General features: G+C 33.0%; 2 protein-coding genes across 7 annotated transcripts in view; one reads left to right on the top strand and one right to left on the bottom strand.

Annotated features, from left to right (window-relative positions):
• LOC129943999 (sensory neuron membrane protein 2) overlaps positions 1-25,932 on the bottom strand; it is a 47,266-nt gene that overhangs the window by 3,375 nt on the left and 17,959 nt on the right. For 5 of the 6 annotated variants that reach the window (XM_056053107.1, XM_056053110.1, XM_056053111.1 and 2 more), the window contains 5 exons: positions 21,841-21,998; positions 21,623-21,770; positions 21,381-21,518; positions 17,704-17,964; positions 17,124-17,553 (listed from right to left, as the gene is read on the bottom strand). In XM_056053107.1, the coding sequence (XP_055909082.1) occupies positions 17,124-17,553; positions 17,704-17,964; positions 21,381-21,518; positions 21,623-21,770; positions 21,841-21,998 (1,135 nt within the window). The remainder of the gene's footprint in view (positions 1-17,123; positions 17,554-17,703; positions 17,965-21,380; positions 21,519-21,622; positions 21,771-21,840; positions 21,999-25,932) is intronic. The other variant, XM_056053112.1, reaches the window with a different exon arrangement.
• On the top strand, positions 4,859-10,305 carry LOC129943998 (uncharacterized). Its single transcript, XM_056053106.1, has one exon. The coding sequence runs from the start codon at positions 5,125-5,127 to the stop codon at positions 9,751-9,753; it is 4,629 nt and encodes a 1,542-aa protein (XP_055909081.1). The 5' UTR covers positions 4,859-5,124; the 3' UTR covers positions 9,754-10,305.

Genomic DNA, 25,932 nt, shown 5'->3' on the forward strand with positions numbered 1-25,932 from the left:
TCATTTTTGACAATGAATGACAATATTAAATTCAATCGAGCCAAGGTACCTATACATTGAACAGGTTCAGGTTCAGGCAACACAAAGTGTCAAATCTCTTATTAACCAACTGTCAAAAATTGAATGGGAAGTTAGTCTACAAAAATCTTCATTATTAAACTAAAACCTTATACTTCATTCTTCTATGATTTATTTATTTTCTGTGCAGTTAAAATTAATGTCAGTAATTGTCAAATTGGAAAATAAATTATGAAAATTTCTTTTAAACACAAAATACAGGAGGATTTTTTTTTGGACTATAATGTTTTAGGTAAACTAGGGTTTCAATTTTGACATCTAATAAAATAATTAGTTGCCTTGGTTTAACTTGTCTTTCAAAGAACAAAGTTCACAGCCTTTGAAGTCTCTTATGTTGTGTCTGAACCTTCCCATTGTCTTTTGCTTTTAAGGGAATCAAATCAATATGTTTTTTATTCAAATACTTCAAGTTCATTTTTAAACAGCTGGGTACATTCTTTATCTTAATTTAGATTTTTAGTTATACATACTTAGTGAACTGTCAAATTGACATGAGACATGAGCTGCGAAACATTTTATTTTACGTTAGAAATGTTCATAATTAAATGGAGTCTCACGGGTTTTAGCAATCATAGTGATAGTATTTTAAGGAATACGTACAGGTTTTCGATTACGATGGATTTAGACAAATATTGTTTAATTAGTATTTGACGGATTGTAACCATTAGCATTTTCATTCTTCCAACATGCTGTCAAATAAAACTTTCTATTTGAGTTTTACTTAACGTCAGCCTACTCGGAATATTTTAAAACATGAAGTCTGCAGAAAAAGTCAATTTATCATAAAAATACTCCTGAAATATGTACATATATCTTTGTCCGTAAAAGTTAACCCATTATTTTTACTTATAAACCGCTTGATGTCTTCATTTTCTTAAATTCAAATTTACTTCAGGTTTGTTTTTATGAGTTTTATATTCTCAAATATGCTTTTCAAACCAGAAAAACATCAAAATGTAAAATCGTATTTCCATCCAGCATATTTGAAAAGTAACAAAAGAAACACTTTGATAAGCGTTTACATATTCAGTTTTGAGTTAATCGAACTGCGCTTGTCAAACATTTTTGAGAATATGAAATTGAATCTTTCTGCTTGATAAAATTGTAGCTAGTTTTGAGACTTCCGATGTAATAAAACTATATTTTTGTATAATCCCAGTTCTTTTCAAATCTGCTTGTGTGTTCACCAAACAAGCCTCTAAAGTCGTATTATTTGGCTGCGTTTAGTCTCGGTAAGATGGATATTTCTGGATATGTGAATTTTTAGATAATTTTTTAGTCTCGGTAAGATAGAAATTTCTGGATACGTGAATTTTTAGATAATTTATTGAACGAGTTGTATAACTAAATTTAGATAGCTGTCAACAAAAAAAAAAATAAAAAAATGCAGAAAAACATTAAGATTTCGAAGTCCAAATTTCTTGTAAAACGAAATTTTCAATCGATAATTTAATAACTCACCGGAATCGTCCAAGAAATATATGTACAGTATGTATACAATTTAAATCAAATTTAAATTAAATCAGCTGTTCTGTCAAATAGCAACATAAAGTACAGATTCTTGGACACCTTTGGATTTCTTTTGTATAGCCCTTAGCGACTTAGCGGCGGAGACATTTGTTTTACAGAAAAATAGTTAGATAGATAATTTAATTTTATTTCTATTAAAAATTGAACAAAAACATTATTAAGCTGGTATTCAAAATTAAGGTTAAGGTCACGTTAAAAAAAATTTGTTAATTAAATGAAAGCAAAGCTTAGCAACTTTTAACAAAATTCGTTTATCATTAAACGAGTTACATTTCGAAGATATTTTTGTCGGTATCCTCTAAAGATGGGGCACACACCAATGAAGTGGTAAGTATTTTCTGTCGCATCCTGATTACATAGAGTGCAAAGGCCAACAGAGTCGTTGCGAAAAGCTTTAGCATTTAACTTCAAAAGGCCGCACCTTGCTTTGAAGATTAAGCTGATCATGCCACTGACATTATTATCTTCAAAGTAATTCGGGACTTCCGCATAAAAAATATTGAAATATTCGTGGTGAAACTGGAACTGCATTGCATTGCTGGTAAAATCGCTCCAATGCTTTTCTGTTAGCTTTGTCAGCAGCAATTTGTACATTTGATTCCATTCTGAAACTGGAGTTTCGCGACTGAAATCAATCTCCATCTCTTAGAAAAGGCCTGACTATTCCTGGGCCCAATAAATATTTGTCTCTATGACTGCTTCAGAGAGGATACGCGGTAAGCGGTTACGTGGCATTAACATTACTCTACGTATGTATGACAGATGTATCTTTAATGTACTCAGTAAAGCATTTGGAAGACTAATTTTGATGTGTATTGCATAGTTATACGTATTATCAGGCAGACCAAAGAATCTTTTGACGAAGAAACGTTGTAGTTTTTCAGTTTGAATGTGTTCCATGTACCTATCTTTACACTTGCGCACAGTAGTGCATTATTGACTTTGTTGCTGCATCGTGCATTTTATATTTAGAAGAGTGAGTACCAAACTTGTTCTTTACAAATTTCGACCATGTTGAGTTGATTGAGTTTTTCGATGATGTAAGCCTTTTTGTTAAGTGATATGACCAGGAAATGTTGTAAGAGCAGTAAACGCCAAGATATTTGTATTTATTAGTTATCTTTATCTCACCATTGTTGAAATACCATTTTTCAGCTGCTGCTCTTCTACCTCCATTCCTAAAAACTACTATTTCAGACTTTTCTTAGTTGACAGCAAGGTTCCAATTATTGCAATATCTGCCGAAGCTATCGATGATCGATTGTAGGGTACTAGGTCTGTCAGAAAGAAGAACTATGTCGTCCGCGTATAAGAAAACATTTATTTGCATACCATTCACAGTGAGACCAGTTGGAAGTTCTAAGTGTAGATCGTTTAGGAATAGTACAAATAGAAAGGCACTCAGAACGCATTCTTGTTTGACTCTTTTGGATGTCTAGAAGAAGCTAGACGTACTAGTTCCATCCCAGACTGTAGCAGTCGTATCTTTGTAAAATAAACGTGTAATAGACACCAGTTTTGAGACGCCTATCTTTGATAATTTGTAAAACAAAGCTTCTCTGTTGATGTTGTCGAACGCTGCTGACAAATCTACGAAGAAAGCGTAAAGCTTTTTCTTCTGGCTCAGCTGAAGTTGGATGATACAAGAAAGGTTGTAGACTTGGTCAACTGTGAGAGTGAGAGTGAGTCTCCTAAGCAGGATTGTTGAAAATATTTTGTAAAGCGTGTCCAGAAAGGAGAGCCCACGATAGTTGGAAGCGATACTGGCATCACCCTTTTTGTATAGAGGGAAAATTATTGACTTTCTGAAGGAAGAAGGTATATTTCCTGTTTCAAAGATATCTCTTAGTAGAGTGTGTATCTCTTCAACAAATGAAATGCTTGCGTTTTTGTAGACCTCATTCGGAAAACCATCTATACCGGGTGCTTTGTTTTCTTTTGTTGTTTTTATTGCTGAGGACACTTCAGATAGTTCTATTTGACTATCAAGCATTAGAATACGAAAATTACATTACGAAAAATATAAACTATTTCTTTTTAATTCATTCTCTTTTAAATTTGCTTCCACACAACCGCATTCTGTTCATGAAAAAGCCAAGATCCAGATAAAAAACAAAAGTGTTTAAGCGTTTAAAACTATTAAAAACGATGTTCGTTTACTAACCAAATGACACTAATTACATGAATTAAACATGAACAACTCTCATATTCATTTCTCCTTCAGATAAAAAAACATAAACATTATTACTTCCGAGGCGTATAAACAAAAAACAATCCACATAGATATAAACAAAATAAAAATAAAACCACACTAAAGTCATTAAATCACTAAAAACTACATCATTATACAATTAACAGTTTCGATTTAAATATATAAATTAAAATTCTTCAGATAAATTTTCAACAATGTTAAGGTCATCCAAAATTTAACAAAAACCAAAAGAAATACAAAACTACAAGAAAATAAAAAAGTTGAAGTCATACAAAATCTTGCAGTATTATTAAAATAAATTCTATAGACATCCTGCATACAAAAAATAACAACAAAAGAACAAAAAGACGAAACATGAAGCAAGAAAATAAACAACAATTAAAAGCGTGTAAACGACTTTGTTTACACTGATGCTTTGTCCAATAACCTGGTGATTTACGGTAAATAACTCGCGTCATTCTAAATTCAAAAATAGTTTCATAATTATCTTATTCTAATTTGAGACTTCAGACTATCGACTGTCAAAGTAGTTCCAAAGGATTCATCTGGAAACTTGTTGCCGTCCATTCCAAAACGATGATAAATTCAGTATCAATATCGCAAAACGTCAGAAGTTAATTTGATGTAACTATTGATACGGCTTGGACAATCAACATCATCATCATCATCTGTCAATCTAAATTAATTGATGTACTTCGCAACTGACAAATCATTTTGACACTTATTTTTATGTGCTGTTATTCCTTTTACTCAGGTATCCGCTATCGATTAAAAAAAGCCATTAATCTTTGATATTAATTTTTGTCTGACCAAAAGAAAGAAGCTTCATTTCTATACTTTATAGAACCTGCTTTGATGTGGCTTTGGGTTCAGACTTCAGAGTCAGACAACACAAGCCTAGTCGTCTGGTCAGTTAGTTTGTCTTATTGATTGTGAGGAAATATAATGAGGACTGAGGTATAGGTATACATAACTTAACTACCCCTGAATAGCTACTTAAAGATAAACATCATCTATCTGGGCAGATGAGCAGCGGCAGCAGTAAGATCTTCAAAAGTTAGTTGGAATTTAGTCGTGAACGCGAACGCAGGTTTACCTACAAACGTCTCTCCCGTATAATTCGAAGTTTGGCTTTGATTCCGATTTCGAATTCGAATACGAATTTAAACACGAATAATAATTAACTTCTGATTTTATAATTTTGTTTAATTTTCAAATTAACTTATCTTACGGTTGTTTTCTGTTTTGTTCGCTTGCATGTTACCGACGATTGACGCCGACATCACATTATTGTCGCGTGCATAATGAATCGGGCTAGCAGCAGCAGGTATCAAGCAAACGTCATTGTCTTGAGGTCTTTTCGTGTCGCGGTTAGCGCGTTATTGGTTTGCTTATTCCAACAACATGTCACGCTGACAGCAGCCAAAGTGTTTGAGCGCTGTGAATTGGCACAAGTGTTGAGGTATGGTCATGGCGTGGACGTGAACGATGTCGCTAATTGGGTTTGCATTGCGCAACACTCAAGTTCGTTGGACACGTCGGCTTTTAGGGGTAATGCGAAGATTGGTTCCCATGGCATTTTTCAGTTGAGCGATGAGTATTGGTGTTCGCCTCCTGGCAAGGGCGTCGGATGCGGAGTGTCGTGTGATAGACTTCGTGACGATGATATAAGTGACGATTTTGAATGCGTTCGCAAAATCCATGCGGAGCACCAGGGATTGTCGGGGGATGGGTTTAACGCTTGGAATGCCTATCAGTTGTACTGTAAAGACAACCCGTACGAGTACATTGAGGATTGTTTCGGAAACGAGGAACGGGAATACATCCGCTCGAAGTCCATCACAACGAACTATGTGCGGGACGAGGAAGAGGAATCATTTGTGCCCACCGCCAGGGGAAAGGTCTACGGAAGGTGTGAGTTGGCGAAGGAGCTATTTCTCAAGCACAAAATTCCGATGGATGAAATTCCAACGTGGGTGTGCATCGCACAGCATGAATCAAACTACGACACCTCTGCTGTGGGTCGTCTGAATGCCGATGGAAGTGCCGACCATGGTCTGTTCCAGATAAGCGATCTGTTTTGGTGCTCGAAGAAGGGTGGCCAAAGGAAGGCTTGCGGAGTGCCATGTAGTAAATTCCTCGACTCAGACATCACCGATGATGTGAAATGTGTGAGACAGATTTACAAGGAGCACACGAGGATATCGGGGGATGGGTTCAACGCATGGACGGTGTATAATGCACATTGTCATGAGGCTTCTGAAAAGTACATTCGGGGCTGTTTCGATGGCATTGATATTGAAGAACCTAAGCCCTTGGAGCAATATCGGGCTTCGGAACAATATCGGGCCTACACAAAGCCAAGTAAAGGAGATGGAGGAAAGCCTCATGGAAAGGTGTATGATGCATGCGAGCTTGCAGATGATTTGCGGAACAAGTACCACCTCCCCGAGGATCAAATTGCCACATGGGTGTGTATTGCAAAACATGAATCAGGCTATAATACCTCAGCCATTGGCTATGGAGACCATGGACTCTTCCAAATCAGTGACATATATTGGTGCTCTCCACCGGGCAAAGGTTGGGCTTGTGGATTGTCTTGCTCAGACCTTGAAGACAGTGATATAAGCGACGATGTCGCATGCATTCAGAAAATTTACGACGAGCATTTACACTTATCAGGGGATGGTTTCAAGGCCTGGACTGTATACCCAAGATTCTGCAGTGAAGGTCGTGCTGAAAAATATATTTCTCACTGTCCCAGTTACGGTGGAAATCTCCGAGGAGCCGCTTCCCAGAATTCATACTCCCAGCCAATCAGTTCTAATTCAATCGAAGATTATCAGCCCGTTGCGAAGGGCAAGGTCTATGGACGCTGTGAGCTTGCAAATGAACTTGAGAATAAATACCACATGCCCCCGGAAGATATTCCTACTTGGGTATGTATTGCCCAGCACGAGTCAAACTTCAAAACGTCAGCAGTTGGTCGGCTGAATGCCGATGGAAGTGCTGATCACGGACTTTTCCAAATTAGTGATCTCTTTTGGTGTTCCAATAATCGCGACGATTATGGAAAGGCATGTGGACTGCCTTGTAGCAAGCTTTTGGACAGTGATATAAGCGATGATATTGAGTGTGTGAAACAGATTCACGAGGAGCATACAAGGCTTACTGGAGATGGATTCAATGCCTGGTCGGTGTACAATCCCTACTGCAAGGATCAATCGCAGCAGTATACCCGAGGATGCTCCGATGGAAGTGCATCAATCGAGGACTTTGAACCCGTTCAGAGAACTACTCAAGATTTTGGTTACCAGTCAAAGAACAAACCTAAAGGCAAGGTCTATGAAGACTGTGAGCTAGCCAAGGAACTCCGGGACAAACATCGCATTCCAACAGATCAAATATCAAGTTGGGTGTGCATAGCTAAACACCAGTCTGGACTCAATACTTCTGCTTCTTCGGCTGATTCGCATGGATTGTTCTACATCAGCGACGAGTTTTGGTGCTCTCCACCAGGAAAGGGTAAGGCTTGTGAGCTTAATTGTGCAGACTTGGAAGACAGTGATATAACTGACGATGTGCAATGCGTGAAGAAAATCTACGAAGAGCACCAGAGGATCTATGGAAATGGATTCAATGCGTGGAGGGTTTATGACCAGTACTGCAGCAATGGGAAAGCTGATGACTACACTCGTCAATGTCAAGGTTTTGGATCGACATCAAGGAACTCAATTACTTATGGAGGAGCGAAGGAAAGTCAATATAAATTTGGTGGGCGAGCACTTGACATAACTAAGCCAGTCTTCGACAACGCGTACAGTGGAAATCCCTTCCTGAAGCGTGTGAATACTGCGCCGCCACCGCCACCTCCAAACCAATTTGTTGCCAATGCAAATCCCTTCTTCAATCAGTTCCAATCAGTGAATTTGTATCAAGGTAGTGCCAGTGAAGATAATCCGTCAATTAGCAAAGAGTATGTGAATAATCCATTTTTAAAGAATGTACAATCTGCCACGAAGAAACCGATAGCAACATTCCAGCTTCCAGCTACATTCAAACCAGCTACTTTCCAACCAGCCACGTTCCCACCAATCACCTTCCCGCCAGTGAAAGTGACTACAACAGCAGCCCCATTGTGGAAGAACCCCTTCTTACAAACCACAACAGTAGCTTACCCAGTTTACAATCCCTTCAAGGCTGCGTCAGTAAAGGCATCGAAACGTCCAGGAAAGCCTTTTGCTTGGTCAGCTTCTTTGCCAACTATGAGCGAGGAGAGGGCAAAATATGAAATGTTCAAGACGTTTACTACTCCTGCTCCACCTGCTTTTACTGTCACACCCAAGGCTAATAGGCTTCAACCCTATCATTTGAATACAATTCAACCAGAGATTACACCGTTCTGGCTGACAACTACAACACCAAGGCCAATAAACCCAAGTAGTCCTATAAGTGTTGTGGCCAATCCATTCTGGCCTCCTGTAACTCAGAAACCAACGAGTCGTTTCCAATTCTTCGAGACAACCACAAAAAAACCTACAACAACAACCACTCCATTTTGGCGAACACCCCCTTCGACAACTTTGAAGCCAACCAGCCGTTTCCAATTCTTTGAAACGACTCCTCAAAAGAGCGTTGCAGTAACTCCATTTTGGTTGACTTCAACTACAACTCAAAAACCGACAACTCGCTTGAATACAGTTTCGCCTTTTGGAGCTGTTCCATTTTGGCTCGCTTCAACGACAAAATTGCCACCAACTACCATCCGATTCCAAAACAAAACCTTACCGACGACAGTAATACCTTTTTGGCAGACTTTACCAACGACCACACAGAAACCTACAAGTCGCTTAAGTACTGCTCTTCCATTTTGGCAGACTACACCAACCACCAAGAAATTGACTACAAATATTTTCCAACAATATCAAACGAATACATTTAGATTTACCAATCCAACAACTTCCACTACAAAACCTCCGATAAGTTCCAAGATTATACCTCTAGCCCTGCCAACACTTCAAACTGCCCAAGTTAAGACTTCAACTAAATCATCACCATCAACTACTACAAAGAGTTCAGCTGCTAAACATTCTGGACAATACGACCCGGGACGATATAACTCTGGAAAATATAATTCTGGAAGATACGAGGCGCCGAAAAATAACCCAAGCACTTTAAAGCCCACAACACTAAAAACAACTACAAGGCCACCAATCACAATACGGACTACCTCGTCGACAACTAAATCACCATGGTCAACAAGAGGATTTACAACAACGACTTCTAAGACAACTAAATACGATCCTTTCCGTCAGTTCCAGTTTCCACCAACGACCTTAAAGCCAAAAACTACAACAAAATCTTCTTTCAAAACGCCAACAACTACTTGGAACAATTTTACCAAGAATTCTGCAACAGGAAACACATGGAACTGGAGGTCTACATCAACGACAACTCCATTGCCATCTGTCAACAGGAATTATTTCCAATTCAACTCAACACTACCAAAACTAACTACTATTAAACCTTCTTTATCGGGATCTTACTCATGGACCACTTCAACGCCTTACAGTTATCAATCTATCAGAACGACTTTGGCAACGACCAAGACTCCAACGAACAGGTTTTCCTTCCAGTATACTACTCCGCTTGAAGCAGTGACTTCCAGTACTTCCAGGCTAGTGTCAAAACCAACAACCTCGCGGTCATATGTCGTTCCAACAATAAGTCAAATCCAAAAGTCAACAACCTTACCGACTGCCGCAGGTCTGCAAACAATAATTCCACCATGGGCAGTAACTACAACTCAACCTCCGACTACAACTGTCAAGCCATCATCCGGATCAACTTCCAATTCGAAGAGTAACGTCTACGATTTATATTTCAAATTATACGGTGTCCAGCCTCCTAGCGTAACCAAAACTGCTCGTTAAACAACAACAACTGTCACTTCGTCCGTAGAAACGTCAGAATCGAAAGTCAAAAACCGTGAAACGATAAATATTCTTTTTTCTAAAAATGACGATGACGGTTGAGTGGATCTAAGTCTTATTAAATTAAACGAGTCTAGTTCTAGTTAAGTCAGCTTTTGTTTTTTGTTTTTATTTTTTTATTATTTTTTTATAGTTCCCGTCAACAGTTATGTTGAAATAGTGATAATTACTATCAAAGCTCGACGGACTGATTTAAAATGCCATAATTAAAAAAAATTAAATTAAAAATCGACATCGAAATCGATGGATTTATATTTAAAAATATTTTAATTTTTGTCTGTTATGTGCCAGTTTATTTGTTAAATCATACGTTTTAAGTAGATACAATTAACTTGCTAGTTAGCTTATTGATTAAGAGTATTTAGTTAAACTTATGTCAGGAATAAATTTTCCTGTTTTATATAAAATATTGTATATTTTTTTACCATAAACAGAAAAAAAATGTGTTCAAGGATTTAATTTTAAAATAAATAAATTAGAATTGTTAAAAAAGTGAAATTTTCTTGTTTTGTTTTAAATTCATTTAAAAACAAAATTTGTTTTATGGTTCTGGTTTATTGTTTTTTTATTTTAAGTGTTTTATGTGTCTATAGATGAAACATGTGTATGCAAATTGGGATTCTATTAGATACAGCTTCTGTCACATCGATAAAATCGGAAACTTTGTCATATTATGTTGATTTGCAAACGAACCTCATTAACGGATTCTTATGATAACGATGAGTCTGGCTTTGGAACATTAATTTGACGTTTCTTTTTTCTGCTTTTGAATTTTTAATTTTCAAATAGTTAAAAAAAATGTCAATGTTTTGACAGATATCGTGGTGAGATATTATAACGTCATGGGGAATACATAGATTAGAATTCATCATACAAGAGGTCATTGTTTTATTTATAATTTTATATCCTGGGGCACTGCAAAACTTGTTTTGATATGACACCTTAGTCATTTACAGGTTAAAGGATAGATTATGAAAAAAATTAATTGAGTAATTAAGCTGAATGTATTTATAAAACAAATACAATGAAAAATTTAGATTATAACACGTCAATTTTTGATGACAACTTAGGTTTCTGTGATTGGATTTAAAATAATTTTTAATTTGTAAAGTTATTTATGAATTAAATTTTAATGTCCTATAAAAGTCAATTCTAAAATAATTTTAATCCAAATGGTATTAAGCTTTTTTAATTAAAAAGATAAAGTAAACAAATTTACCTCTAAGAGATTTTGTTTTGTTGAAAAGTAATCGGAAAATAAGAATTTTTTTGTTTCAATATTTAACAACAAAATTGATAAGTATTTTTAAAGCTGAGATCTGTGAGATGATATTTTGTCGAACAGACCTTATAGTATAACTTTTTTGTCGTTGCTTGATTTGACAACGGATCCTAGTTTAAGTACACAACATTTTTAACTACCTATTTTGATGTGTTCCATATGAAAAACAAGTCAATCTATAGTTGATTGAAATCTGTCAAAACTCAGAACATTCCTCTTTTCACGTTTCCTTTAACAAAGTTAATTGATTTATTTTTGATTAAATTGTTATATTTAGGTTGAAATTAACAGAAAAAGATTATCCCCTTGTTTGTTGTTGAGGAGAAAGTTCTAAATAAATTGGTTATTTTCGTTTTTAGAAGTGTTCTGGGCAAACTCAAGTTTGACAGCTAATAACTACATCGACAAAATTTAAAATTATAAGGAAAAAAACATTTTCTTATTGTCTGCGATCAACTCTCGTATTGTAAATGTTCTCATAGAAGACCATATGAGTGGAGAGTATTTACCTTAAACGACATATTTCTTCTGTAATATTTGCTTTTTTGACGTAAAATATAAGATTAAATCGTTAAAATTTTCAGTTTACATATATTTTAAGATTTCTGAAACCTATCTTAGTCAGATCAACGAAGCATAGAATTAAATACCAAGTTTTAAAATAGGGACTTGACAACTTTGAATTAAATTTATGAACACACCCTTTAACTAATTACTGAACTGTCATTGTCAATGTAAACTCAACATTTTACTGAACTTTCATTGTCAATGTAAACTCAACATTTTTATCATACTAACGACAAAGGCCTAAAAATTCTAAAAATGTTATACCAAAATTCGAGAGCGATAACTCCAATAACTTATGAATTATAAACAGAATTCACTATTTCAGCTAGCAATTAAATTCGCTTTACATTTCTTTTCTACCTTTTTGAATTTTTCGATAGACACGCCTTAAAATATCAAATCCTAAATTTTCCTAAAATTTGAGAAATTTGTGCAAGAAAATTAGTTTTTTTCTGATTCTTAGAATACAGAAATCTCAGAGATTTTAGAAATATAAACTGCCCAAATGACTTCTTTGGAGAATGACATTTATCAATTCGTTAGCAAACAGAGCTATTTGCAATATGAGAATTTATTATAAAGTATATGTAGTTTATTAAAGGATTTTTAATCAAACGTAAATTCTTGAGTTTGATAGAATTATATTTCAGCTTTTACAGACTTTTTGAGACACAGGATTTGATTATTTAATGGGACTCATTTCTAAATGTAGAAGAGAAAACAGTTCTTGTTTTAAGCAGCATTCACATGAGCGTGACCAACGAACGACGAATGAATTAAAAAATGTGAAATTATAAACGTTTGAAGACATATTTCCTCACAAATTTTAAACAAAACCATGCAATATAGTTTCTATTTGATTTATGGTTCATACTTTTACTTTTCAATATCATATATTAATAAATTTAAGAAAACAAATTTATTCGTCGCGAAAAAAATTGTAGTTGATACGAACTGTCAAACTTTATTCGCGTTCCACATTATCCACACTCGCAACGAATAAAATAATCGCGTGTACTTAACCTAAAAAATCACTTTTATTTTGGTTTCGGTGGTGAATGGTGTTCCGCTGTGGCTCAAAGTCAAACTTCATTCGCGACGAATTAAAAACTCTCATGTGAAAGAAATGTCAAGATCGACGAATATTTGTTCTTTCGTTGTTCGTGCTCATGTGAATAGTGCTTAACCTCGGGTTTTACTTAACACAGATAGAAAATTGACTATGAATAAAAGCTGTGTTTATTTAACCAACAAGCCTTAAACTATAGATCAAGAAATCACGACTTTAGCAAGTCTCTATGAATACGTCCCTATGTAGTTTATTAAAGGTTTTTTTTAATAAAACGTAAATTCTTGGTGTAGAAGAGAAAACAGTTCTATTAATAATATTGGCAAAAGAGGGACTAATTGAGAAATTTGTAGTTTATATATTTGACCCAACGACCAACGAATGAAAGAATATTGGACTATTATGATATATTCGTCATTACAAATGTGCAACAAGAACTAAAATGAAATGTTAAAGGTCGAGACTCAAGCAAACATTTTATTCGTTGAAATGTGGATCGTATATAGAACGCGAACTGAGTGTGACAGTTCATTAAAATCGAATTACAATTCGAAACGAACAATTTGTTTTCTTAAATTTCTTTTATTTTGGTAATAAAAAGACTTATTGGTCCATATTCATAGTTCTTTGATAATTTCTGATTTTGTCCTTGCTAAACTAAACTTCAGTTTATGTTGTTCGTAGACGGTTTAAACCCATTTTAAAATAAACACGACAAAACCTACGTTTAAGCTGTTAAATTTATAAAATATTAAAAATAAAAAAACTGATTGAGAAAATTACATTGCGAGACATTTTATTTGAAAATATAAAAACAAAAATTAAAATGTCAAAAGACTTAAGCATAGATCAATAATTTGATATTTTGCGGGATGTTGGAGTGCTACCACTAAACAGAAAACGGAAAACCTGAATCAACTCCTTTTGAAATAGATGACAACGATTTGTGTGAAAGCTATCGATTCGATAAAATGAATTATCAATTTTATGATTGGCCTTCTAAATATTGAAGATTGAAATTCAATGAAAGGTTTGCCAATAGCTGTGTATTTCCAAGTCTTAACAGATCCATCTCTACGTACATCAAATTTCAAGGATTTAAAAGAATTCTCTTCATCTAACGTATTTTATTTTGTTCCCATTTAATATAGGTTTAAGTAAAATTGTACTAGAATTATAGTAGAATATACCTTAACCCTGTTTCTAACTTAACAGAGCTGTCAAATTCTTTGTGTTGTGAAAGAGCAAGGTTTAATCTAGATGTTAGATTTAGACTCCAGTTGAAAAAGACTCGGGTTTAAAATATGCCTGTGAATATTCCCCATTGTATTACCTTAAGTTTACCTAAACCTTTTTCTTTTTCCAACCTTTATGTTGAATTGTTTAAATTAAAATTCATCCACTCCTAGTCCTTTATAGTTTACTATTCAAAACAATAAATCGTAAAAAAAAAACAAAATGATACATCATCTCCTTGTCTTCAAATATAAAAAGGTTTAGAGGCCAATAACCTTTATTACATCTAGTCAAACATAACATAAAAATATTTTTTTTCCAAAAATAAAGTGTTAAGCCAAATAATGTCTCAACATTTATGGACGATAAACAATACCGACTTTGATCTTAAGTTATCAAACTTATGAAAACTCATCAAGTATTATACTCAAATTTTTCGGTTGATAATTATTTCCCCAATTTATTTTGTTTACAACAAAAACCCATATAACAATTCTAACAATTAATTTAAATTATGACAAATAATTTGATTGATTATTTTAACACTTCCCATCGTCTAAAATACAATAATATTGATTAATATCTATTTAAACATTAAACAATCAATATTGTACCTTCTAAATAAATTTTCTAAAATTAAAATTCCATTCCACCTGCCTGACGCACATAATATTAAAATATTTATCAAATAAATAAATTCATAAAAAGATGAACTTATGTTGTTAAGCCCGGAATTAAACACAGCTTAAGGCTTTATATTATTATTGTTATAGACTATTCAACTGCTTCTAATAGAAATATAAGTAAAATATATAATATCTTTGATAAATTATACATTTAAGCTTTTAATAAACAACTTATCAATAACACATATCATCTATAAGTATTATGTTCTTTTAAACTTAACGATTTCGACTAACAATAAGTCCGAAATAAAAATTATTGTGTGGGTGGATTTTTTGAATTTTAAATTTTGATTTTTTTAAATAATTTTCATGGCTTTTTATACCAGATATCAAATATTCTTTGACAATTAATAGTTTATTATGATATCTATTGGTAAATTTGCGTTTTTATTAATAATTTTAATAAAGATGTTCATTTTAGATTCATTAATCATATAATTTTACTTTGTTTAACATTGAGACATTATTAATAAAACAAAATTAAAATAAATTGCGGTGCTGTTTTTGAACGAGTTTATTTCTTTTTTATTTAATTTAAATTAATGCCAAAAGGTGTTTGCTGCAGATAGTTCAAGGTCTTGAAATTTAATATTGTTTTTGAATCCAGATAATATTTTGCATTATTTTATATGTCGTACCTTGCTTTGTCAAGATTATTAAATAACACCTTTTTAAATAAAATTCTTTTATCAGTCATTATTTATTTCATTGAAAACCGTTGTTCGGTGATGAGGAGACAATAAAAAAGGACCTTAAAGATTTGAGATATATGAGACATAAAAGTAAATTGAATTCTAAAATATGTTCGGGTATAAATAACTTTGAAAAGAAGGAATACCTGTTGGTATGATGAAAAGATAATTATTTATATATTTTAGCTTTGTAAGATAACTTAAAAAGGGTGTTTTTTAGGGGTATAGAGCTTTGATTAATTTTGCACAATTTGAAAGCGTTGTTTAGGCGTTAGAATTAAAAATCAAACTAAAAATAATTTACTTGACAGGTGACAAAAAAACCGCCAATTAAAAAAATTTAGTCAACTTAAAAATCGTTCCTCTAAAAAAATACCAGTTATGCGCACTTTTCATCCTTTCATTGATGAAGGAATCGGATTATGAAAACATTTTGCTGGACGAACCGTTCTTCAATATGAATAATCAACACATTTTATACCGCAGTAATTTCATTTGAATGTTTGAATTTCACTAGTTTTTAAAAATGTTTGATGTGTATGAACCCAAGATTCTAAGTTATTGTATTTAAGGAATTTTATCATCATATTATCAGAAAGTTTCTCTCCTGGCTAAGAGAAAACGTGATATCAACTTCTGATATCCGCATCTTCTCTGACAGTCAGGCTGCTATTAAATCTCTTGACGATGTCTCAACCAAATCTCAAACGGCCCTCGATTGTCTCGTATGGAGATGGTGCCGCAATTTAACATTCACCTCTGTTGGGTGCCGGGCCATAAAGAAATCACAGGCAATTGTAGAGCCGATTAACTCGCTAAAAATGGAACCGTCATACCTATTTCACCTGAAAGGGAGAAGGTAGGTATACCAATAGCTACATGTTAACTTCTGCTTAAAGAAACAGCTTTTGCGATAGCAAACTCTAGGTGGCGCAATTTACCAAAATGCGCAGCCAACAAAACTCACATGGCCTTCACTGGACCTAAAGCGCTCTAAAGAATTGTTATCTCAAAGCAGACTTCATATTAGCTCCCTAATAGGTGTCCTTACGGGACACTGTCTTATAGGCAGCCACGCAATACGACTTGGTGTAGCCTCAAATGACTTCTGCAGAAGCTGTATGGACGGGGAAAAAGAGGAAACTATCTCTCACCTTCTCTGCACTTGCCCTTCTCTTTCACTAAGACGCAAACTTCATTTGGGAGACAACTCTTTTGATAATCCCAGTGAACTAGCTAAAAAGTATATTAAGATCAACTATCTTCTTCGCTTTATAGAAAGCTCAAAATGGTTCGACTAGTGGGAAGTAATTTTCTAGATTCATGTGGTATCACAATGGCCTTTTCTTTTGGCCTAAGTGCGTGGATTCGAATCCGCAGCCACTTTAACCTAACCTAACCTATCATCATATTGATGAAATTAATCATCCCATTGAAGAATGCGATCATCAATATAACGAATTTGGTACTAAAATTGAAGAAATTTTGCTCACCATATTGATGAAATTTTCCTATAACTGTAGAATCTTTATCATATTATTGAATTATTTCACATGTTTTTAAAGAAAAATTTCACTGAAATAAAATTGACTATTTTTTTTATAATACTGAAATTTTTTCATCAATATTCCACACCGATTTGGGATATTGAATCTTCTTTTAGAGAAAATATCCTCTAGGGTTAAAACGCCCCTCGGAACTCTTTCGAAAACATTCCATTTCCATATAGGTTATTTTCTTAATTAAAATACTAAGTATAAAACAAAAGAAAAACTCACCTAAACATGTTGTTAAATCCATTGCCCCAGAATATAAACATCCATTTTTCCGCTTAATCACATTTGTCAATTTATCCACACAAAAGCATTCATTTGAATATTCTGGACCGATGTCATTCAAAAAATTATCCCCTATTGAATAACGAAATCCTGGAATACCCTTGTAAGCGACATCACCTTGATAGAACAGCTCCACCGAACGACATATATCCGCACTAAATATGTACATGGAATCGCCACGTTTCCTGAATGGTGGAAAGGCGGAAGCATCGGTGCCATTAATTAAATTGCAAATCGATGTTTCACTATCGCTACTATTTGGCCAGACTTGCAGGGTGCTGACCTCGTCAAGCTTTTGTATTTCCATCAATTTCATTGCGTCACCTCGACCCGTATGAACTTCGTACACATCGTCTCCGGTTTGATTTTTCTTTTGAAAAAAAAAAAAATTAAAATAGAAACACGCCAACAAAACATTAGATGTAGATTTTATGTTCAACAAGCGCATTTGAATAAAAACACAATTTTCTTAATGATAATAATCTGACAAGCAACACCAGTTTTCAATTTTTTAACTTACATGATAGAAAAATGAAAATGCTAAGCTTCCATCATCGAGAGCTCGAATTGTTTTTGAACCTTGGTCTTTGATTTGTTTACATATTGCTCGGGCGAGTCCTTGAGGATTGATACAAAAGCGTACTCCATCGAAGAGGTACTGCTTGACTGACGTTGTTACGAACATTGACCTCGGGTCATTGAAGATTTCTCGAAGATTTGCATTCAAGTGCATCAGCAACAATGATAGACCTGGGTCGTTTTCAGCTATCTGTAAAAGAGACTAATATCGAAGGAGGGTTATAGGGGGTTTGTATTAATTAGCTGGGGATTAAAATGTTTTGCTTTGATGTTATTTTACAAAAATTCTTTAAAGCTCTAGCAAGCACGAAACCAAAACCATATGATTGTTAAATGCTAAAAAATATCTTATTTACATGAACAGTTATTTTCTTCTTAAAATTAGTACAATTTTGAATTCTTAAAAATATGAATGTACAAAATCTATAAAAAGGTTAAAAAATGCAGCAATGCAAGCGAAGTTCACCAAAGCATTTTGATTTTCCAAGAGCAAGATTCAATCACCTTTAATAATGGAAGCATATTTTTCTTTTTTTATCAACTCAAACAATATCGTAAGACAAAAGACATAATGTCATAAAGTTATGTTTACACTTAAATCTAAGAAATCCGAAAAATTTAATTTCACTTGTGAAGTAGTTGACATTCTCCCCAGAAATATTTAAAAAAAGTTTCTAAATTCACAAAATCTAAGATAAGATATTTTAAATACCATGGACTGAAAGCTTGTTTTCGAAAAATATTGACCATTTTGCTTCGGAATAAAATAAAGTAGTTTCGTATCTGTCAAACTTTTACTTTCACTTTATTATTTAACTGTCAAATTTCGTTTGAAAATGGCATTAGACATTATTACATCAGCTATTATTTGAGAAATCACTTAGAAATGTTGTCAAATTCTTTTTTAATTTATAGTTTGTGCATTTTCATTTCATTTCCCTTAAAAATATTTGAAAAAAGAATAAAAAAGTAGAAATATGAATGTTTGAAATACTTTTAGATTTACATATGACAATCTGAACACTTTTGACAAGTTTTTAAGAAGGAAGTGAAATTCTATTAAAAACTTGTTTAAAAGCAAAAATTATTTGGCTTTTGAATATGGTCAATCATTTTTTGATTTTAATTTGATACCGCAGGCTTTTGACACCTGTCAAACTTAGCTGTCATTTTAAGTATCATTATATCAGTTGATGTTTTCCATTTATACGATGATAAGTCGCTTGATTATCTATCAACGCCTTACAATTATTTGAACTTTCTATAAAGTTGTACCGTAGTTTTTACAATGGCGTATTTTTCATTTAGATTTGAATCTTCATCCTAAATAAGCTAAAATTAAGGTACAATTGAAAACTATCGGCTTTTTCAACGAGATACTCTTTTAAGGTGTTGAAACAATGAACGAAATTTTTATCGGCAATGGGGTACAATTTTCGGAATTGATGCGCAGCGTTACTAATAAAAAGAATGACCGCATATGGGGCTCAGAACACCCTCAAGTGATGGAGAAGTGATCTTGTGTCCTGACAAAGTGACTGTTTTCTAAGCACTAAAGACCAAAGGCGTCATTGGTTTGTATTTCTTCGAAGTTCCTAATGGGCAATTAGTAACAGTCAATTCGAAACCATTCGGTCGCTTGTTTTTAGCCTTGGATTGAAGGTTATGACTTAGTTGAGGTGCGGCTATAACGAATATTATTATTTATTAACTGAACTCTAGAATCATACAAAAACTACATTTCTCAAGTAACGAATATGAGGCAAGCCGGAACGTGCTGCAGAGAGGTTAAACATTTCTTCAAAATTTTACTTTCGGAACCGAAAAATCAATGGCCCAATTCTATACAACGCCCCGATTCTATAAGAAAAAACGGACGGTCAGATTTCGATAAATTATATAGCTTTATAATTTGAAGCCAAATACGCTGCACTTTTTAAGAAATATTTAAAAAAACTTTAACTATCCAAATCAAAATTTAGTCAACCATCAATATATGAAATAGAGGATAAACTTGCAGAAAAGTATTAAAAAAAACAGTCTTATTGATATGCCCCTGTTTCGCAATTTTCTTAGTTTTCAAAGGCCATCAAAATGTGCCTGAATTTCAATTTGAGATTCTTCCAAGTTCTTCCAGTTTTACTTTGACCCGCTCTTTGACAGCTGTCACTTTTAAACTATCTTTCGATATTTGACGAGTAAGATTTATACACATAACTAAAAATGATAGCCCGCTTTTTGACAGCTGTCACTTTTAAACCATATTTTGATATTTGACAACTCAAATTTATACAATAACTAAAAATGATATTGCGCTTTTTGACAGCTGTCACTTTTAAACTATCATTTGATATATGATAAATAAAATTTACACAACAACTAAAAATGATAGCCCGCTTTTTGACAGCTGTCACTTTTAAACCATCGTTTGACAAGTAAAATTGACACAAAAACTTCAACAACTCATTGAAATTGTTAAAATTTACTACACAAAAGGTGAAATTTTTCTGGGACAGTAGTGTTGATGAAAAACCAGGTAAGTAGATTTCTCATTGATCTTTGGAATTAGAAATTTGACGAAAGACTTTAAACCCGAATTTAGCATAAGGACATAGATCTTAACTCTTTTGAAGTTGAAGTAGTACAAGAACCAAACCAGGTTTTATGTTTTGTGACAGTATTATTTCAGGTGATCGCAATTGAGATCTTGTGGTTTAATTCCTTTAGGATCTTTTCCTTGGATCCTTTTGAAAGATAAGGTCTTATGCTTCACATTTGAAAACTTTAAATATGGAATTTGTAGTTATTGACAACATATATCAGGAAGTGTACGACATTAAAAATTTGATAAAAAGGAAAAGTTTAAAAAAAATGTCTAAATTGAAGTTTAGGTCCCTTGAAAAATTCGGCTATTTTCAGAATTCATCCTTTTCAATAATGAAAATAACTTAACTAACTAAAACTTATAATTTCTAATACATATACAAATTAATAAGTCTTATAGATAAGCTCAATAGTGAACAACATTTAATTTTATAATGTATTTCAAGTTTTCGACATTTAATTAAATTATATCTGCATTAGATTTAGAAGATTCTTCTAGCTTGTTATCAAAGATCAAGTTGTATAACAAATATAACCTCATTAATCCATTTCCTTATCTCAAAATTATTATTTATCTACACATTTATATGCATATTCAAGTATATCCAATATCTAGTTCTTAAAAATATTCTTGAACAAATTTAGACTACAGACAAAATAATCTGTTATAAACTAATTATTATTCATAAATCCAAAATAAATAAGCCATGCAAATTAAAAACCAAAAATGTCATCAACTTTGCTCAGAAAAAAAATATTAATTAATTAATTAAAAAATAGAGTTTAAACAAAATGTCAATATACAAATAACAACTTTAGCCCAAAAAATGTATATGTACGAGAGTATATTAATAAATCATGCAAAATATCCAATTAAAATTACCGTAGCAAAATGAATAACTTAATTACTGACGAATATTGTTATTATGAATGTTTTGTTTGAATTTGATTTGTTGGCTAAGAAGAGAAAATTTAGTCACCAGCATTCTAAATAATTGCGTATGATAAAATTACTTTACGTTTCCCTCGAATTCGTTCCATCAGTCGTTTGAGTACTCGAACGCCGGGCGTTCGACTTAGGGTGCGATTAAATCTATTTGCAAAACCTTGCAAAATATCAGTTATTTCTCTTTCGAAAACTTGTAAAAATGCCTGAAAATTCGATTTGTATTGTTTTTTGTTTGTTGTTGGTTTGTTTCATTTGGTTGTTTGAATTTTTTTTTGTTTTTGAAAAACACAATTTTTGTCTTACTTACATTCATATGCATATTTAGGGCAACTACCGTATCTGATTCAGTGTAAGGAGCAGAGGCATCTGGATCGAACTCAAATCGATAGTCCTGAAGAAAGGTTACCTTTGATCCGTCTCGAGAGAATTGCTTCACTCGTTTCTTTCTGTATTGTCTGTTTTGTTTAATCAAAATTTAAATGTTTAAAAAATGTGTTGGAGAAGAAATGTTTTTGAAAAAAGTACTTATAAACATAAGGACCAACTTCCTCAACAACTGGTATAGCTCCCTGCTGGATCCGGTTGACATTAGTCACATTAAAGATGTACACTTTGAAGGAAATGGGCTGAGGTAGTTTGACGAATCGTTCATACTGTTCTGAGCCATCTGCTATTATAACTCCCTGAAATTAAAAATAAAGAAAAAGACATGAGTCATTTTTGTAATATTTTAATTAAAACGCATTTAATTTAAAACTTTTTGAAAATGTATTCGAAATATCAAAAATAAAATAAATGGTGTTTGTTGTTTAAGAGCTTATGGATTTTAAATAGATAAAAACGAAGATGATGTCCCCCAAGTGGCTACTCTTTTAGGGCTTATCGGCGTACACTAGCACCTCAATATATAACTAATATTAACTAATATTTCGAAAATTAAAAATCGTAGCGGTATGGTGCCAAGAACTGCCTTGTAGACAGTTTCATTTCCTATTGATGCGACATATAGGAACTGTACGGCCAGTATTGCATTCGTAAGGATTTTAATCAAAAATGACATTACGATGGTAGAGAAGCCGATAAAAGTTGGTCTCCCGATTACCTCCATCTGTTTTTTAAATACTAAAAATATCATTATTTCCCAAACAAATTTGTTGGTTAAAATACAAAATTCGAATTTTCTTAAAAACGAACCGATAATTTTTTTTTAATTTTCTCTAATTTTGTTTTATTAATTTAATATAAAATAAATGTTTGTGTTGCTTCAGAAAGGTACCCCCCATAGAACCGTTATTTTGTTTTTAAGTTTTTTCAAGAACTTATGAACATATTTCAATAACATTTTTTCGATATTCGATATTCGATATACACTGCCAATCACTAGGATGAGGCCACATATTTTTCAATCGATTTTCGGTCCGATACCTGTTGGAAATTGTTTAACACGGAAAATTTTACTAAATGAGAGTAGGTACATATTTTCTTAAAACAAAGTGATACAATTATAGGGTAAATTAGAAAAGACCGTTGGAATTTCCCTACATTAATGAATGAGCTACCTAAAAAGGATATAAAAAAGTGAGTCACTAGGATGAGGCCATTGCGAATATTTCGTTGTGGAAGTTCAGATCAGCAATTTTTTTTTCAAAATTTGGGTTACAATATTTAAGAACGTTTTACAAATAACTATTTTTATTAAATTTCAACTACAAATGGGTTCCGGAAAGACGTTGACAGTAGCAGAAAGAGGACAAATCGATGCTTTCAAGGAAATTGGACACTCAAGCCGAGAAATAGCAAGGAAGCTGAACAGAAGTAAGACAGTGGTAAACAACTATCTTGCTGATCCTCAAAACTATGGAAAAAACCAAAAAGGACGCACAGCCCAAGCAACAACATCCCGAGAAAAGCGGTTAATTTTACGTATTGCTTCAAATTCTACTCAATCAGCTACTAAAATAAGGTCCAAAAGCGGAGTATCAGCCAGTATTTCGACAGCCCGAAGGATAATAAAAAAGATGGTACTATCCAGAGAAGAAAACTCAAAAAGAAACCTGTTCTTAAGCAAGTACACAAGGAGCTGCGAATGAACTTTGCAACAGAACATGTCTCTTGGAGCAGTCAATGGAAACGCGTCGTCTTTTCGGATGAAAAAAAGTTTAGCCTTGACGGCCCCGATGGTTACAACTTTTATTTCCATGATTTAAGAAAAGAGGAACTAATTTTGGGAAGACATCACAGCCGTACATCAGGTGTTATGGTGTGGGGAGCTATCACCTACTATGGCAAAATCGAATTGGAGTTTCTTTCTCTAACAATGAACGGAAACAGCTACAAATACTTGTTGGAACGCTCATTTCCGAAGATGAAAGATATTTTTGGACCTCTGCCTTGGATTTTCCTACAAGACAATGCCCCCATCCACACTTCCAGGGTTGTCAAAAGCTGGATTTTATCAGAAAACGTAGAGCTTTTGCCATGGCCACCCTATTCACCGGACTTGAACATAATCGAAAACGTATGGGCATGGCTATCCCGAAAAGTTTATGAAGGCGGTAGACAATTTGAAGACAAGGACTCCTTAATTGAAGCTATCCGTGATGCCTGGGACGAGATTTCACTTGACTATTTAATAAATAAATGTTTGAAAACCAAAAACTGTAAACATTTCTTTCATTTTGTTGATATTTTATAAGATTTTTCATGTGGCCTCATCCAAGTGACGCACTTTTTCATACTGTTTTTAAGTAGCTCTTTAATTAATGTAGGGAAATTCCAACTGTTTTATCTATTTAACCCCTTAATTTTATTACTTTTTTTAAAGAAAATATCTACCTACTCAAATGTAGTAAATTTTTATTGGAACGAAATTTCCAGCAGGTATAAAGAACGAAAATCGGTTGAAAAATATGTGGCCTCATCCTAGTGATTGGCAGTGTATATTGGTCATAATTTTTTACTAATTTGAAATGCGAAACGTAAATTAATAAATAAGTAAAATACCTTAAAAAATTAAGGTTAAAGTCTTTCTTTGTTAATACTTGAAATGCCGTGGGTTTAAATTTTCATGAATTGTTGCTTACATTTCTCACAAATTTCCACCACTAAGGCACCTTATTCCGACATTTTGTAATATAAAATTTTGTTTACAAATAATATTATTTATGCTCAAAAATGAATTGGCAAGTAGCTGAATAATCAAAATCAATTTGTTTTCATACTAATTAACTTTTCACTTAAGGAAATGGAAAAAAAATATGATCAAAGACCAATTGCAATAAGTCGTGCTTACTAAACAATAGTCATTCTCAGCTCATGATTATTATTTGCTTGAGGTTCAATCGTTCAATAAAAATAATTATCCAAGTCATATCTACACTTCAGAAATTTCTTATTAAAACATTAATTCAATGAGATTAACTCGTCATAATTCGTCAACATGCAATTATAGGAATGATTCTTAAGAGTACTGTCATCTTAAAAAATATAATTTGTTTATTAGTTGATTAGCACTATAGCAGGTCTAACATCTTAACTTCTGCGTCATACATTAAAACAACCGGATTATGTATTTAATTAACGGTTTATTGACATTTTTTTAAGGAAATTTGTAATAAAACAAAATTTTTGATTAGAATGATTTAGTAAAAGAATACAAGTTGTTTTTGTCATTGAAGCTCTGTTTTACGCCTCTCTGTCTTTGGTGTGAATAATTAAGTGATAATAATTAATCATAGAGCTCTTAGCTTAAAATTGATAAATCGCATGAATATTTAATCGTAGCCCAAAGGCTGGCACGGCCATTATAGATTTTGATATTTATGATGCACTTTAAGTGACTTTGTGCTTAAAGACATTTAACTCTTATCTTGATTATGCAAATTGCAAATTGTGTTGCTTCAAGGTAAACATTGTGGGTGGTGTCCAATTGGACGCATGTTTTCATTATGTGTCTAAATAATTTGAGCTTTGAGTGAATATTTATATTTGCAAACACTGAATGATTCAAAATATTGCTAACGTTTTAATCACTCAACGCAGTTATTCAATTCTTTAATTTTGATTTATGCATTAATACTTTGTCAAAATCACATTAAAAAAGTGTGACTATTGATAATTTAACTTATTGAGATACGGTTATTTGTTATTTAATATTAAAAAGAAATAAACAAAAAACAAAACAAAAAGCCATTAAATAAAAAAGGAATTAAGGTTTTTGATTTATATTGTGACAAATTAAAACAAAAAAATCTTTAAGCTTCAAGGACGCCGTTTCCAAACCCTGAAAATATTCAACTAATTTTTTAATTTAACATTTTACTTTTGGCTAAATGCAATCATGTTTTTTTAAACCCAGACAGACAAATTTTTTGTTGGGACTCAAATATTAAATAGAAGGTATTGTTGAGATTAAAAAATTGTTTGAAGTCAAATTCCCACTCTGATAACCTCCCCTCTTTTGATTTGTCTTGATTCGAAAACCATTTTTTATTTGTTTTTGTAGGTTTTCGTGTTTTCAGAAAAATTGTCAGTTGAATTTTGGATATTATAAAATATAGTTTTGTTAAATCTGTAGTCAAAAACCAGGATTTATAAATTTTAGTAGCATTTTTTGAA

This window comes from Eupeodes corollae, chromosome 2 (genome assembly GCF_945859685.1).
Source record: "Eupeodes corollae chromosome 2, idEupCoro1.1, whole genome shotgun sequence".
NCBI classification, from domain to species: domain Eukaryota; kingdom Metazoa; phylum Arthropoda; class Insecta; order Diptera; family Syrphidae; genus Eupeodes; species Eupeodes corollae.

Excerpts from the sequence above, each read along its gene's own strand:
- LOC129943998 (XM_056053106.1), top strand. The coding sequence starts at position 5,125 with ATGAATCGGGCTAGCAGCAGCAGGTATCAAGCAAACGTCATTGTCTTG.